Raw genomic sequence first — 15414 nt, forward strand, 5'->3', positions numbered from 1 at the left:
TCTGGGAATAAGAATGATGCTCAAAAAGAAGTAAAAAGGAGATGGGTTAACCACATCAGAATGTGGTGGTATTGTGTTCCCCCAAATACTGTGCACCCTTATAAACTGATCTGGGGTCAGAGAACAGAACAGCCACTAGATACAGAGGCCAGAAAATGGTGGCACTCACACCTTTAATCCTAGCCTTCTGGAGGCATGGATCTCTGTGAGTTCAAGGCCACACTGGAAATAGCCAGGCATGGTGACTCACGCCTTTAATCCCAGGAAGTGAGCCTTTAATCCCACGGAGTGATGGCAGAAAGCAGAAAGATATATAAGGCGTGAAGACCAGAAACTAGAAGCTTTTGGCTGGTTAAGCATTCAGGCTTTCGAGAAGCAGTTCAGCTAAGAGCCATTTGGATAAGGACTCAGAGGCTTCCTTCCAGTCTGAGGAAACAGGATCAGCTGAGGAACTGGCAAGGTAAGGTAGCTGTGGCTTGTTCTGCTTCTCTGATCTTCCAGCTTTCACCCCAATACCTGGCTCCGGGTTTGTTTTTATTAATAAGACTCTTTAAGATTCATGCTACATCAGAACTCAAGACTCCAGGCTAATTCTATACACCCAGAGGCTACTAAAATAAAACTGTAATGCAGATGAAGATGAAGTTATGTGCATACAGTGTGGTTTGTTACTGAAAAGGATTAATGTCCAAAACATCTAAGACATTATTTCAAAACAGCAGTAAAGTACTGTAAGCAATATTAAAAACAGAGAAATAAATCAACCTAAAAGCTGGCCAAGAAATCTGGACAGAAAGATAGAAGTTGACCTGATCCAGTGCCTCAAGTCACACAACTCTAGGTGAGATGATCTGCAGGAAAACGGGTGTGCAGTCCTCCTGGGCATGGCTCAGACAGTGATCCCACCCACGGGTTCTTACACAGGTCTTACTAGGAAGCAGGGAAATACAAACCAAAGCAACAAAATACAACTTTGTACTTATTAGGTTTTAAGTAGTGATTAATGTGAGGAAGAGAGGCGTCAAACATTGTACCCCCAGAAAACAATGAGTACATGGGTAAATGAACAAGTCAACAGTGGAACCAATGTAAATACCAGAGAGCAGGTACCTCTGTGAAGAAAATGATTATGACAGGTTCACAGTGAATGTAGAAAGCAAACAAAGGATCATGAATGGATGAACAATGACAACATACCCTAGAACAAGGAGACTGAGTAACTTAGTTTTGTGCTACTTCTAATATTAAAACAAAAATTAAAATACTCAACAGTCCTGGAAATGAAGTGAACTTATAGCAATAAAAGCAGTTTCCTGGAGGAAGGCAAGCAGGAAGAAGGCGCTGCAAAGACAGGTGAGAGAGAATACTTTTAGAGTTACTGTGTGCTTATCATGCTTGTGTGCTTTCTTTTTGTGGTGTTGGGGACTGAACCCAGGGCTTCTCACATACTAGCGAAGTCCCAACACTGAGCTATGAACTGGTACCAATATATTAATTCTTTTTTTTTTCCTTTGGTTTTTCGAGACAGGGTTTCTCTCTGTAACAGTCCTAGCTGTCCTGGAGCTCACTTTGTAGACCAAGCTGGCCTAGAACTCAGAGATCCACCTGTCTCTGCTTCCTGATTGTTGGGATTAAAGGTGTGTGCTACCACTGCCCGTTACACATTAATTAATTTTAATTGTGGCACCTGTTGTCCATGTGTATACATTTAAACATATCAAATCAAACATCTTAGACATCGGGCTAAGCCGTGCCCTCGGCAGCAAGGCAGGAGGAACACAAGTTTGTGGGCAGCCTGTGCTGCAGAGGAGCTCCAGCCCAGACCATGCAGCAGGGCTCCAAGAGCAATATAAGACAAATAAAAAACTACACACAAAAATTCCATATATGCTAAAAATGTATACTTTACTACATTGAAATTATGCCTTAAAAGTACTTAAATTATATTAATAAACATATTGAGGTTGTGCATAGTGATGCATGCCCGTACTTTAGGCACTCAGAAAGCAAAGGCTTATTTATGAGTTCCAGACCAACCGAGGCTACAGTAACACTATCACAACAAAGTAAAATACAATACATCAGCGAGACCCCATCTCAAAAAAGAAAGAAAGAAAAAAAAAAGATGGGTGGCAGTGGCCCACACCACTTGGGAAGCAGAGGCAGGTGGATCTCTGAGTTAGAGGCCAGCCTGGTCTATAGATCGAGTTCCAGGACAGCAGGGCTACAGAGACCTTGTCTTGAAAAATCAAAAACAAACAAACAAACAAACAAACAACCCCCAATCAACCAACTAACCAAACAAAGAGAGTTGGGCACAGTAGTATGCATCTGTAATTCTGGTGCATGAGAGATGGGGAGTGGAGAGAGTAGAAGCTCACAGTCCAACTTCCTATGCAAATGTAGTTGTAAACAACAAAAGAGATTCCCTGATTTCAAACAAGGACACACACACACACACACACACACACACACACACACACACACACACACACCCAAACTTACAGTATCTACATTGAAGATATAATTAAACAAATAACTTTCAAACACATTTTACCTGTGTCTGTCCTCTCTGAAATAATGCTGATCCATGAAGTGTTTTAAACATATCTACCTCACAATTTATATTCCTAAGTGAAGTCAAATCTCGTCCATCACACCTGTAATAAAGTAGTAAAGTTGTACAGGAAGTCAGAAAAGTAATTATCTCTGCTATTAAATTCTCAACACCAGCTGCCTACAGTAACTTGTTAGAACTGTAAACAGTAATATAAATACTTGGGTTCCATTCTGAGTCCCACCAAATCAGTGTCCGGAGGTGTGATTTATACATCAAGAGAGAGCCACAGCCACACAATCCATACACTTGCCAACAGATGCTCATTTATAAAATGAACAAACCAGTTCCCTCCTTTAAGTCAGCTGCTACTTTCAAAGGCAACTTGCAGGCACAGCACCTGCTTCAATTCTACCACAAGAGGGTATATTTACCTTTTGTATTCATTCAAAATAATACTTCTGAAAACCTCCTTTGCAACAACATTGAAGGATTCTATTATTTCAAATTGGTCGACCTCTGGAAATTTTTCTATAGAAAAAAGACAAATCAAAACAAAATAAAAAACTTATCTTTTGGGAAGATAAGTTCTCCAAGGTTCACAGAATCAAATCAAGTATTGTGGACAAACCAGGGGAGATGTCCGAACACTTATTTCTTGGGCAAACAAAGCACATAAATCAAATGCTCTTAAGCCAGTCATAGGAACTTAGCTTGTGTTTTTACCAGAACGACATGCTATGATCCACTTCTCTTCTGTCGTGTTACCTGACCAATCCAGACACCCACATTAGGAAGAGGGTTAACTAATAGCTGACCTTCAGTTATCTTTTACTTTGTGAACTTTTAATCTGTAAATTGAGAAACAGTTTTCTTCATTACAAATCCCTACCAGCTGCCCAGCTACCTTTTAAACTAACACTTACCAACTATTTTCATGGGCCAGGCTCTTTACAGGCATGCTTTGCTTTAAATACCTCTAACTTCCATAATAGCCTATAAGGAAGAGTCTATTATTACCACCCCCCCAAACAAACAAACAAACAAACAAACAAACAAACAAACCCCCCAGAAAACGGAAGACAGGCAAGGCTTAAAGCAGAGTAGGGCTGGGGCTGAAGGCTACGGAGGCTGCTCGCCTGGCAAGGGGAGGACCACAAGAAACAGAAACAAACAGCCACCGCCTGAGACCACACAGCACATCCCTAGAGAACCATCCAGCGGTGACACGATACTCATCTGCCTGCCTCACAGGCTTATGCTTTTAAATGTTGTTACACTGCCTTTAAGTAATGCCATGGACCAGTCTCTTGCTTTATTAAGTAATGTATAATTTTAAAGTAATCTGAACATAAAAGATGGCCACAGAAAGAGATAGTATTGTATTTCATCACACAACGAGCTTTTTGGTAGTGCTGGGCAGAACCCAGGGTTCACACGTGAGACAGGTTTCTACAAAGCCACACTCACAGTTTAAAATACTTGTTAGTTTTGCTTTTTTAAGACAGTCTTGCTGTGTAGCCCAGGATGTCCTTGAATCCACAATGTGACTGCCTTAGCTTCCAGGGTGCTTACAGGCCTGAACCACTACCTCTGACTCATTTCCATTCTCTTAAAAACTTATTGATCAATTGATTACTGCATATGTGAGCATGAGAAATGTGTACGGGCATTCATGCCATGGTGTACGTATAGAGGTCAGAGGACAGCTATATGGAGTCAGTTTTTTTCTTCCACCTTTTTGTGAATTCCAGGGGTCAAACTCAGGTTTCCAGGCTTGCTCAGCAAGCACTGTTAACTGCTGAGCCATCTTGCTGACCATAATTTCTTACCCTTGATTAAAAAAAAAACCTAAACTATGTTGAAGATAAGTAATGGCATTAACATAAATGCAGAAGAATTTTTATTTTAAAATTGGATAAATACTCCCACAAGAGGGCACTTCTCTCTTGGTGGAAAAATTATTAAGAACTGTACATCAATATTTCCTCATATTTAAGTTGTTATAAGAATAATGTTCTATAATAAGATATTCTGCTTAGTGATTTGTGCAGAGTTAACCACCTCTTGTGATTCCAGACGATGTTAGGAATAACAACAGTAGCGTGTTAAATGATGTCTGTGTATGTGCCAGGCATAGATGCAAATATTATTTAATATATATAAACCAGATATTATTGGTATTATGTCACAGATAGACTCAAGAATGTATTGTTAAGTACTTTTTGCTTTTAGTATTGGAGGAATAACACAGGGCCTCATGCATGCTGGGCAAACACTGCTGAGCTAGAGCCCAACCTGGGGTCTTTTCTCCTTCCTTGGCTTTTTCTTTTTCTTGATTTTTGAGACAGGGTCTCTCTACACAACCCTGGCTGTTCTGGAACTATGCAGATCAGCCTGGCCTAAAACTAACAGAGATCCCCCTGCCTCTGCCGCCCAGCTGCTGAGAGTAAAGGTGTGTGCCCAGCTGCCTTTTCTTTTTTTGACTCAAGAATTAAAAAAAATATATTTTTAGGTTTTCAAATGACAGGCAAAGGACTAGCACATTAAAACCCTGAAGCAGATAAGAAAGGAACATTTTTTTATATACTCAAGCCTAGTGTTAGCCACATTCTAGAAGTTAACATGGCAGTCACTCCATGATTTGTCATTATTACAGATTCAAGATAAAACTGAGGAACTATGAGAATAACTGAGTTTGTCAAGGTCTTACCACTAAAATTTGAAAACAAATGTATGTGTTTAAAAAAACAACAATGTTTTTCTTTCAACCCCCTTAAAAATGAAAATAGAACTTACCCTTTCAGTTGCTCCTCTGTATCTAGTCTTATCTTGTTAACAGCTTCATCTCTAGAAATCTAAAACAGCATTGATGTTAGTATATAAATATGAAACATTCTCATTTCTGTTTTCAATGCTACACAAGGAGCGCACTGTAAGAACATTCCTTAAAGATTAAAACCTGATTTAATTAGTTTAAATTACATTTGCACATTTCCTTAAAATGTGTCTTAACAAAAGAACAGAGAAACAAACAGGTAGGCTTTGACTTAGCTTTACAAAGGAAAGTCCAGTTGAAGTTGAGAGTTTTTAAGCAGTAGGGCTGAGAGGAAGAAAGGCACCGGAAAAGAAGCAAGACACAGGTGGGGTGTGGGTGTGAGCTCTCCAGGAGGAACCGCTTTATGAATGTTTGTGAGAGAGTCTTCCCTCTGCAGTGCTGCCAGTCCACCACGGGTCTCAGGAACAGGACAACTCTCTACTCCTGAGCCACAGCCTCAGGCCTGGCCAGAGAGTTCGTGAAGACAAATAGGACTGACATGCACCAACAGAGTTTGAATGAGTTATAACAGAAGTAATCTTCACACAAAACTTAAGGTATACTTACTTTATCATGTTCATAATCCGTAAAAACTGCATAGAGTTTCTCCATGGCGATTCTATTAAGCATAAAATAAATGTTGGCAAAACAATAATAGAACTATGAAGTTCTTATAACTGAAACAAATATTAAACAGCAACGAACTACAAACTAAATAATTAGTATGTCACAAAACTTAAATGCTGCTGCATGTTACTGCTACATGTTTATAACCCAGAACAGATTTCTTTGCATCTTTCAGGCAAGTCACTCACATGGCATGACACTCCCTCCTTCTTTACTGCTCATCTAATTCCACCTCAGATTCATTCACATTTGCCGAGTGCCTTCCTGTTCTAAGCATTGCCAGGCACCATTGTAAGCCCTAGGCATGGGGCTGGTTCTTTTTGAGAAATCCAACCGTTTCCTAGATATTCAAATATCCTATGTTTTACTCTCTTTTCCCTGGACATGGAGAGATAAAGGATCTGATTTTTAAACAACAAATGTCTGTCCTTTTCACTTGAGATTTAAATTTATGTCTTGGATTAAGTTTATTCCATATGCTGGGTTTACCCCCTGTCGGTATCAGATAGATGTTCACAGTAATGACTTAAGGGCTACATGTGAAGCTTGCAAAGTGCATTTCCTCAGAGGAAACTGAGCCTGGTGACAATGTCCCATCTGCACAGGTGTTCTTACATATGAGCATATTTCACAATCTCTGGTGAAGGGGTGAATATCTTCTGGGGTGTCCTCTTGGCAACACCAATTTCTTTTACCAACTGCTGGATGCCCTGAATTATCTGCTGGGTGTGCTTCACTCCCACTTTGACAGCATGACAGAAGTCCTGCTGGAGAACGTTCTCTGCGGAGGCTTCCAACATGACTAGGTAGAGAGGAAGGAGGAGAGGAAGGAGACGATTGCTGCTGGAGGACCTTTCACCAGCAGAGGATTTTAAAATGAAAAACAAAGACACAAATAACAAAAGAAGAAAGTACAACTTGCAAGTAAAATCCAGAATGAAAATATTTAAATTATTTACCAATTTGGCTTTTAGGTGCTCCAGCAACCACTAAATTTAAAGTACTAGAAGACATTTCTTTCCTTGTTGGGTTAACAACACATTCTCCATCAATCATTCCTATTCGTACTGCCCCTAAAACATATTAAAATGTTAGCAATTATTTAATTAAAACTGGCAATTTTCACAGTATTATTCTAGTAGCAGCTTCAATCCACTGTCTTTCTGACAACAGAATGAAATTTCTATTTCTCCCATGTTAGTGAAGTCCAGAAAGAACCCTATCCCATCTTCCTTGGTAGGCTCAGTGGGATGCTCTGAATCCCTCAAGTCAAATGATTTTTGCACACCTTTTGATCACGCTCTTGCTCTTCTCTATATCCAGACTACTCCACCCAAAGCAAACGCTTGCACTTCTCTCCCACTGACGTTTCCCTTACACACTGGCTACTTTAAGAAGACCTGCCCTTTTATATCATTTTTTCAAGCACCTTGTCTCTGCCATTCTAATAAGTACTCTTTGTAACTAAATCTCCCTCTCTTCCCCTTACTCATGCTAAAAGCAAGAAGAGCCTCTTCAACCTTTCTACTGCTGCTACCCAGACAGCCGTTTTTCCTTCAGTGCTTAGCCCATTGCTAGTACTGAGGACACTTGACAGTTACAAACTTAAGTCATTAGCAGACTGTATGGTTACACTTATAGGGTTTTAAGTCATAAACATGTTTGTTTTATCTTGAAAGAGTATGTACTGTGGTAATTCCCCACTGAAAAGAAAGAAAAGATCTCACAAAGAAAGGAAACTAAGAAGTCTAGGCCATAAAACCAATAGCACTATAACAGAGTTACTAGTAACAAAACCCAAAGCAAGAATGAAAAGGCCTGAAAGACCTGCAAGAATCTTAGAATGCTATCTAGTTCAGCTTCCCAAGAAGTAATAAATCAGCACCAACAATATGCTCATCATCACTGAAAGAATATAAACAGCAGCTCATACTTTCAAATTGTAACTTACCAATAGGTCCATTCCAAGGAATGTCTGATAAGGAGAGAGCTACAGAAGCTTTAAAAAAGGAGAAAAATAAAAAATGAAATTACAGTATTTCATTGCTTTAAAAAAAAACCAACAGTGGCGGCGCATGCCTTTAATCCCAGCACTCGGGAGGCAGAGCCAGGCAGATCTCTGTGAGTTCGAGGCCAGCCTGGGCTACAGAGTGAATTCCAGGAAAGGCGCAAAGCTACACAGAGAAACCTTGTCTCGAAAAACCAAAAAAAAAAAAAAAAAAAAAAAAAAAAAAAAAAAAAAAACCCAACAGTTATCACTTTGGCTGGTGTTCTTATACTTACCACCATTAATTGCCAGGATATCAGGTTCATTGATGCCATCTACTGCTAGCAGATTACAAATCACCTGGCAACAAGGGAAACAAATTAGACATATAGACAACAACAACAGCCACTGATGTTGGCAGATTATGATTTAAATTAGCAACTTGGCCTAAAATATAAGAAGTATACGATCAATATCTAAATCCCTTAAAGTTAGATATCATTTAACTAAATCTTTGACACTAGGCATTCAAAATTTCAGTTTCCTCATTTTCTTTTTAAGGGTATGTGGTGTGTGTGTCTCCCAGGCATTGTTGAACCCAGGGCTTCACTTTTACTACCAAGTCGCATATTCAGATCTGTTTCTTTGAGAAACAATATAGCATCTTCCTGAGGAGTTCTGTAGAACTCCAGAAATGTGGGATGTAAAGAACTTGTGACAATACTAGATATGCGACAGTAGCTGTAAATGTTAGCTATGTACTTGTATTATTATCAGTTTATATTGCAACGATGTACCTATGTTAAATTTTTAAAAGAATAATTTCCTTGAGGCTCTGAGGTCCTCTCAAAGGTATACTAGTGCAGTTAATAAAATGGCTTTCTAAGTACACCTAACTAATAATATGAGCACCTTGAGGAAAGAAAAGAAGCACCTTGAGGAAAGAAAAGAATACTCAAAAAGTATTATAAAATATAATAGAAGTTCAGAAGACCTAGAAACAAAGATGTATTATAAAAATTAATTGTGAGCCGGGCAGTGGTGGCACATGCCTTTAATCCCAGCACCGGGGAGGCAGAGACAGGTGGATCTCTGTGAGTTCAAGGCCAGATTAGTCTACAGAGAGAGTTCCAGAATAGGCTCCAAAGCTACACAGAGAAACCCTGTCCTGAAAAAACCAGAAAAAAAAAGTTAATTGTGATAAGCTGGTCATGATGGCTCATTGCTGTAATCTCAGCATTTGGAAGGCCAAGGCAGACAGACTGCCATGTGTTTGAGGTTAGCCTAGGCTATGCACAGAGTTCAAACCCAGACTGAGCTATAGAGATTTAGATGTTGTTTACCAAATCAAAACAAATAGTTATGTTGATTATCCTAATGGACTATTATAAATTAGACCTACAAAATCCAGCCACCTAGTCTGGCTACACCCATAACTATCACACTTGTATATACACTCATTTATTTCCTAACACAGAACTTTTTAGATTCTTGTTCAGCCTTGCTAGAGAGTTCCCAACAGTCCCTTACTCATACTCGTAACTCTGGCATTAGCTCAAAATGACACCAATCACACAGTTTTTCAAAGTACTGCCTTTTAAAGTGACTTAAGTACCATAAAGTACCATAAAAATCCTTTATAAAGCTTTCTTTAAAAAGTTATAGGGATTAAATAATTTTAAAATATACTATCTGGTAACAAACCAAAGCAGAATTTACCTGAGTATCATAAAAATAGCCAGCTGGAAAGAGAGGTCTAATTGAACGATCTGTCAAAACAAAGAAAAAAAATATTAAATGGCCCTGGCAGAGCTGCCTTAGAATTCAAAACTACTGAACTAATAGACAGCTGTTGAATATGTCACAGACACAAACAAAAAGACTACGTGTTAAGAAAAACACCGATAAATATAAACACTTTCATTAATACAGATAATTACCTAACAACAAATCAGAGGAAGAGGCTGAAGATCAATAGCAGACACAAAGAAAACCTTCATTTGGTTCACTTTGTCTGAGGAATGTATATAAATATGTACAAGCAAAAAAAAAAAATGTACAAGCTAGCAATCATTGGGTAGAAAAGCTGTAGACTACCAATGATCCCATAATATTTGTAGATGTCAAAGAGCTGGAATATTATTAGGCTGGTGACTTTACTTAGTAGGACAGTGCTTACCTAGCATGTGAATAGCCTAGTGTTTCATCACCACCATCACCACCACCCACTACCACCCCTCCATCTCCCACCTCTCTCCACCACCACAGCCACCCACCCACATACTCATGCCTCTTCCTTCTCAAAAAAGACCTGGAAAATGATAGACATACTTCAATAGCTGATAAATACAATGCTTTTAGGAGTTACTAAGTTGAACATAAAAATGAAAAACCACAAGGGATACATTTAACAGAGAACAGACATGGTCAGTATTTACTGAATGCCTCTACACAAGGTATAAGAATTTGATAGTGAAGACACAAGTTTTTCCTCTCATGAAGCATACATCTGACAGTAAATAACAACCACAGACACAGGACGAAAGGAAGCTTAGGAGACCCTGCAGAGCAGAGGTGGAAAGAAGTCCCGTGGAGAAGGGCAGCACCCCTGCTAATATCTTACCTATTATTCGACTTGTAAGAATTTCCTTGTCAGAAGAGCCAATCTCTCTTCTAAGGTAGTTTGTTGGGATTCTTCCTGCTGCTGCAGCCTTCTGTCTGTAGTCAACCTGAAGTAGCAGTGAAGAATTAAGTCTCACATCCCAAGAACCGCTACATGAGCACCAACTTCCTGAGGTGCTGACAACATAGTCTAGAGGACAGGAAGATAATATTTAATTTGCTTTTAGCATTCTTTTAAATGACTCAGGGGAAGAAGAGTATATAGAGTGCTTCAACTCTGATGAAAACAAGCCCTTCATTGGCAGTCAGGTGACTTTCCACAGCAGCTCACCCTGATCCAGTCAATAGTGCCCCTTCCTCCCCACTTTGTGCATTAACCCTGTGAGACACAATTGCCTTCTGCTTAGCATATCAGAAAAACACAAAAATCCTACTTAATTCTTCACTTAACATATAATTGCACACTTAAACTGGAAGAATACCCACAAAGACAACAAATCACTGTTTCCTTAACAGCAACATACTTGCACACTTCCAACGAGCTCGTCAACCTCGACAAATGAAATAAGTTCACTCTTAGCCATCAGTTCACATCCTCTTAACTGACACAGTCTCAAACATGTAAGGGCAATCCTTTGTTGTGTAGTTTAGTTTTAACTTCAGACACTTGACAGGGTGTTACAAATGCTACATTCATACTATTCTGGAGGCAGATAAATAAGCAAATACTTACCACCAGCGGCATGAACTGGGAAGGTGAGGGTTTTGTTTTACTGACCGCTGTGACCATTACTGCAGTATCGCCTGACTTGGTTGAACACATACAAAAATACCAGTAAATTTCTTTGAAATCAGACATTAATGTGTAAACAGCAACTGAATGAATCCCCATTCCAAATAAACTCAATGAAAGCTCTCTCTCTATCTTTGAAATCATGTCTCACTACGTGGCCCTCCTTGGCCTGGGAGATCCACCTTCTTCTGCCTACAGAGGTCCAGAGTGCGGGGTTTAAGGGCTTGCAACACCACACCTGGCTCAACAGAAGAGCTCTTCTTCCATGACTGTAACCAGTGCAGTATTAATCCTTTCTATCTGACCATGATCAGTATTAGAATACTCACTGAGGTTTTCACATGGAGAAATGGCTAATGGCTTAGTCACATCTATGAATTGAATCACACTTTTTACTCTTTATGAGGAAATTTACACTATAAAGAAAAATTTTCAAGAATAAAAAGCATAATAAAAACACCTTTTCTAGAACAAAAGCATAATAGATTTTTACTAACAGAATATAATAAAGGCCAAAGTTTGGAAGAGTTCCTAAAGATTATTTAATAGATCCAACACTGACTTTGCTGGCCTAGCATGCATGGTTCTGACACAGAAATACTTAGTTGTAGCTGAACTAATTCCTAATACCATATGATGACTTATGATGGCACACAGATACCCAGCCACACTTTGATTTTAAAATACAGACTAGTTTCTTACCTGTACCACAGCACAGCCATCTGCAAATCTTGCCAGTTTTCCAGAGGATATTTCTAATTTTCTGTTTAAAAATAAAAAATTAATACAAAATGACACCAGTACATGTCTTAGCTTAGTAAAAAAAAAAAAAAAAAAAAAGCCAAAGTATGCAGGAGATGTAAGTGCAGCTGGATGATAGAAACCAAGGCAAAGGACTCACCTGGTGGACGGGTAAGCAGGTCAGGGAGAAACAGGATTCCTAACTACTAATGGTAGTCCCATCTCATAACTCATTTGCTGTAGAAACCTTAACACATGGACTGTTCTCTTCCCTAATTAAAATACCTTAAAATTTTCCCTCATTACTTTCTGGAAAAAGTATACACTTTTGAATATTGACTACAAATACTTTCATGTTCTGATATATAATAGTATTTTGTTATGCTATATTAAAAATAATAAAGACTTTTATCTTCTGATAAATAACAGTATTGTGAATGCTAACTTAAAACTTAATAAATAATAATACTATTAATAATGACTTTCATGCTCAACAGTGTCAAGATAATTTAATGGTGGAAGAATAGTCTTTTTCAATCAAAGGTGTGGAGATGGCTGGATGGCCACATACTATACACAAAAGTAAAAACTCAAAATAGACACTATTCCTTTTAGGAATAGCTCTTTTAAAACAAAAAAATTAAAACTCTTGGGGAAAAAAGCTGCAGGAGTAAATCTCCATAAATTTGGATTAAACAATGTCTTTTTTGATGTGCATTAAAAGCCAAACACGTAAGATGTAACTTATGCAAGCAGACACCAGCTCCTGTCTAGAACCATCCATAAGGCACAGGTGTGTACATAACTTAGTTCTAGAAGCAAAAAGGTATGACCTACAAACTTATCAAACATATATATGAGCACACAGGTATATTAAAGGTGTGTAAGGAAAAAACAGGGCCAAGAACTCATCAAACTCGGCCAACCAATGAAGGGTGCAACTCTCTCTCCTGGACCCCGGAAGGACATCTAGTGATGAGCCCAGGGTGTGCTGTCTCATCAGCAGAGAACCGACTGTTCCTAAGGCTCCAGCTGAGCTGGTTGGCATGCGCCACTCAAATTGTTGCAGGCCTATATATCTGTATGTCACCCATCTGAATTCAGTTATGACCCTCAACTCCTCAACTGAGCCCCACCCTGTGGCCGGGCCCTATGGGCCTCCAGCAGCTGTCCAGCTGAGACTACAGCAGCAGCCGCTATCTGTCCTAGCTCTTTGCTTTTGTCTAGTAAGTCTTCTTCAACTCCTTGAATACTCAGCATAGTTGATTCTGTAGTCACCCTGCACCTACATATATACAAACACAGTTATTATTACAGTGTGGGATGTAAGGTGTACTCTGACAGTTGATATTAGTAACTGACAACGAAAGTAGAACTACTTGGCAAATTTTGGTTAACAGAACTGATACAGTGTGTGAGTTTGTTGTTACTCAATGAATTCTGATAATGCAGAAAGACGGGATGATTATGTTTCGGGAACATGGACTTTTGGTGGTTGCCAAGAAAACTACTGAATTCATGATTTTTTTGTTGTTGTTCACTTTGTCTCTTACCAATTTACTTTTCAATATTATATGTAATGCATAGAGGACCCATACTACATGGATGGCCTCTGGGGTTTGAAACTGGGGGTTATGGGAACTGGGGGAAGAGCTCTGAAGTATTAATATGTCAAACCATGTGAATGAATGCCTACCTAAATACTCTGAAAATAAAATAAATAAGAAGAATGACACAATGAGCAGGACCTGGTGAGATGGGAAAGATGCCAAGGAAGGGCAGGGGCAGCTGCCTGCCACAGAAAGTAGAGCTTCAGGGAAAAAACACACTCTCATTCTGTCTCTCTCGTGTGTGTCTGTGTGCAGGTGCCCTAGCTTTGTTAATTCTGAGAAATTTACCCTTTCTGACCCTCTGTTGTCTTAACTACAAAATGAAGGCAATAGTACCTTCACTACAGGTTTAACAGGGCTGTGTTTATCATACAACTGGTATTCAACAAAACGACGGTCCCTTCCCACTAGCCTCGCTTTTGGCAGAACTGAGCTGGGCACACAGACAATGGGGTACCTCGAGGTGGCAGGTTTCCCAATTCAGAGCCCAAGGTTTCAGAAAATACAGAGAAAGGGTGTCAGGGGCACAGGCAGCTCAGACTCGGAAGGAAATCCACCACAGAGCTCGGGGCTGGATCAAGAAGCAATGGGCAGCGGCCAGCGTGGGAGAGGGGAGGGCCCAGGGAGACAGACTTCGGATCCGGAGGAGGAAATCTCGAACTTAGGTTTGGAGTAGAGAGTTAAAAGAGACTCAGGCTGCTGGAGTCCCACCCTGGGAGATTTGGCCTCCAAGGCTGGCGGGACGGGACACCGCGTGAAAAGTCCGCCAAGTCACGCTGTTCCTTACCTGTGGCCCAGGTCCACGGCCACCGCTCGCGACCCGGTGCTGCTCCACAGCTCTCGCACCTGCGAAGAGGTGAGCGCCCGACTCCGCCCGGGCCGGCCGAGGGCGCGGGGAGGACCGCAGCCCAGCGGCCGCAGCCGCAGGTAAGAGCAGCACTGCCTGCAGGCCGCCATGACACCCGCGCGCGCGGCCCGAGCGGCTCCTCATTGGCCAGCCGGCGTGTGGGCGGGGCCGTGTGGGCGGGGCCCGTCGCGGTTTCGTTTCTGGGGAGCCTAGACACCGCCAGGGAAGCCAGCCTCGGCCTTCTACGTAGGTCCGAGAGGGTCAAACCACCAGGATGCGTTTCTGTTCAGCTTTTCTTCCCCCCCACCTTTTTTTTCTGACCTTACACTTGAAAAATAAATAGCTTTAAAAAATTACACAGAATTAAAGAAAGTCCTTTAAATTCTCTCTCTCTCTCTCTCTCTTATCACAGTTTAAAAGAAAGTCTTAGAACAACGTATTTAATAAATATATGTAACAATAAATTAGTGGCCTGGAGAGATGGCTCAGGGGTTAAGAGCACTGCCTGCTCTTCCAGAGGTCCTGAGTTCAATTCCCAGCAACCACATGGTGGCTCACAACCATCTGTAATGAGATCTGGTGCCCTCTTCTGGCCTGCAAGGATATGTGCAAGCAGAACACTGTATATATAATAAATAAGTAAACCTTAAAAAAAAAAAAAGCCCTGCTTATGGTTTAAAAAAATTAGTACTGAACAAAACATGATTATTTGGTTCGGTTAAGTAAGGACTAGCTTCGTATCTATGGAAGGGCTTTGGAAGAGATCTCCCTCTCACCCAGTGGCAGCCGCCTGTAATTCCAGCTCTTGGAGG

The 15414-nt window shown here is 40.3% G+C and overlaps 1 protein-coding gene across 1 annotated transcript in view; it reads right to left on the reverse strand.

Annotated features, from left to right (window-relative positions):
• The window catches only part of Pnpt1 (polyribonucleotide nucleotidyltransferase 1), a 34402-nt gene extending 19671 nt beyond the window's left edge, over window positions 1-14731 (reverse strand). The window contains exons 1-13 of the mRNA XM_028891518.2: window positions 14543-14731; window positions 12107-12167; window positions 11345-11419; window positions 10613-10718; window positions 9709-9758; window positions 8286-8349; window positions 7954-8001; window positions 6962-7075; window positions 6618-6804; window positions 5943-5994; window positions 5360-5415; window positions 2992-3090; window positions 2558-2660 (exon numbers count right to left, since the gene is read on the reverse strand). Coding sequence (XP_028747351.1) covers window positions 2558-2660; window positions 2992-3090; window positions 5360-5415; window positions 5943-5994; window positions 6618-6804; window positions 6962-7075; window positions 7954-8001; window positions 8286-8349; window positions 9709-9758; window positions 10613-10718; window positions 11345-11419; window positions 12107-12167; window positions 14543-14712 — 1185 coding nt within the window. The 5' untranslated portion in view covers window positions 14713-14731. The remainder of the gene's footprint in view (window positions 1-2557; window positions 2661-2991; window positions 3091-5359; window positions 5416-5942; window positions 5995-6617; window positions 6805-6961; window positions 7076-7953; window positions 8002-8285; window positions 8350-9708; window positions 9759-10612; window positions 10719-11344; window positions 11420-12106; window positions 12168-14542) is intronic.
• Between the last annotated feature and the right edge of the window lie 683 nt (window positions 14732-15414).

This window comes from Peromyscus leucopus, chromosome 10, assembly GCF_004664715.2.
Source record: "Peromyscus leucopus breed LL Stock chromosome 10, UCI_PerLeu_2.1, whole genome shotgun sequence".
Lineage (NCBI taxonomy): Eukaryota > Metazoa > Chordata > Mammalia > Rodentia > Cricetidae > Peromyscus > Peromyscus leucopus.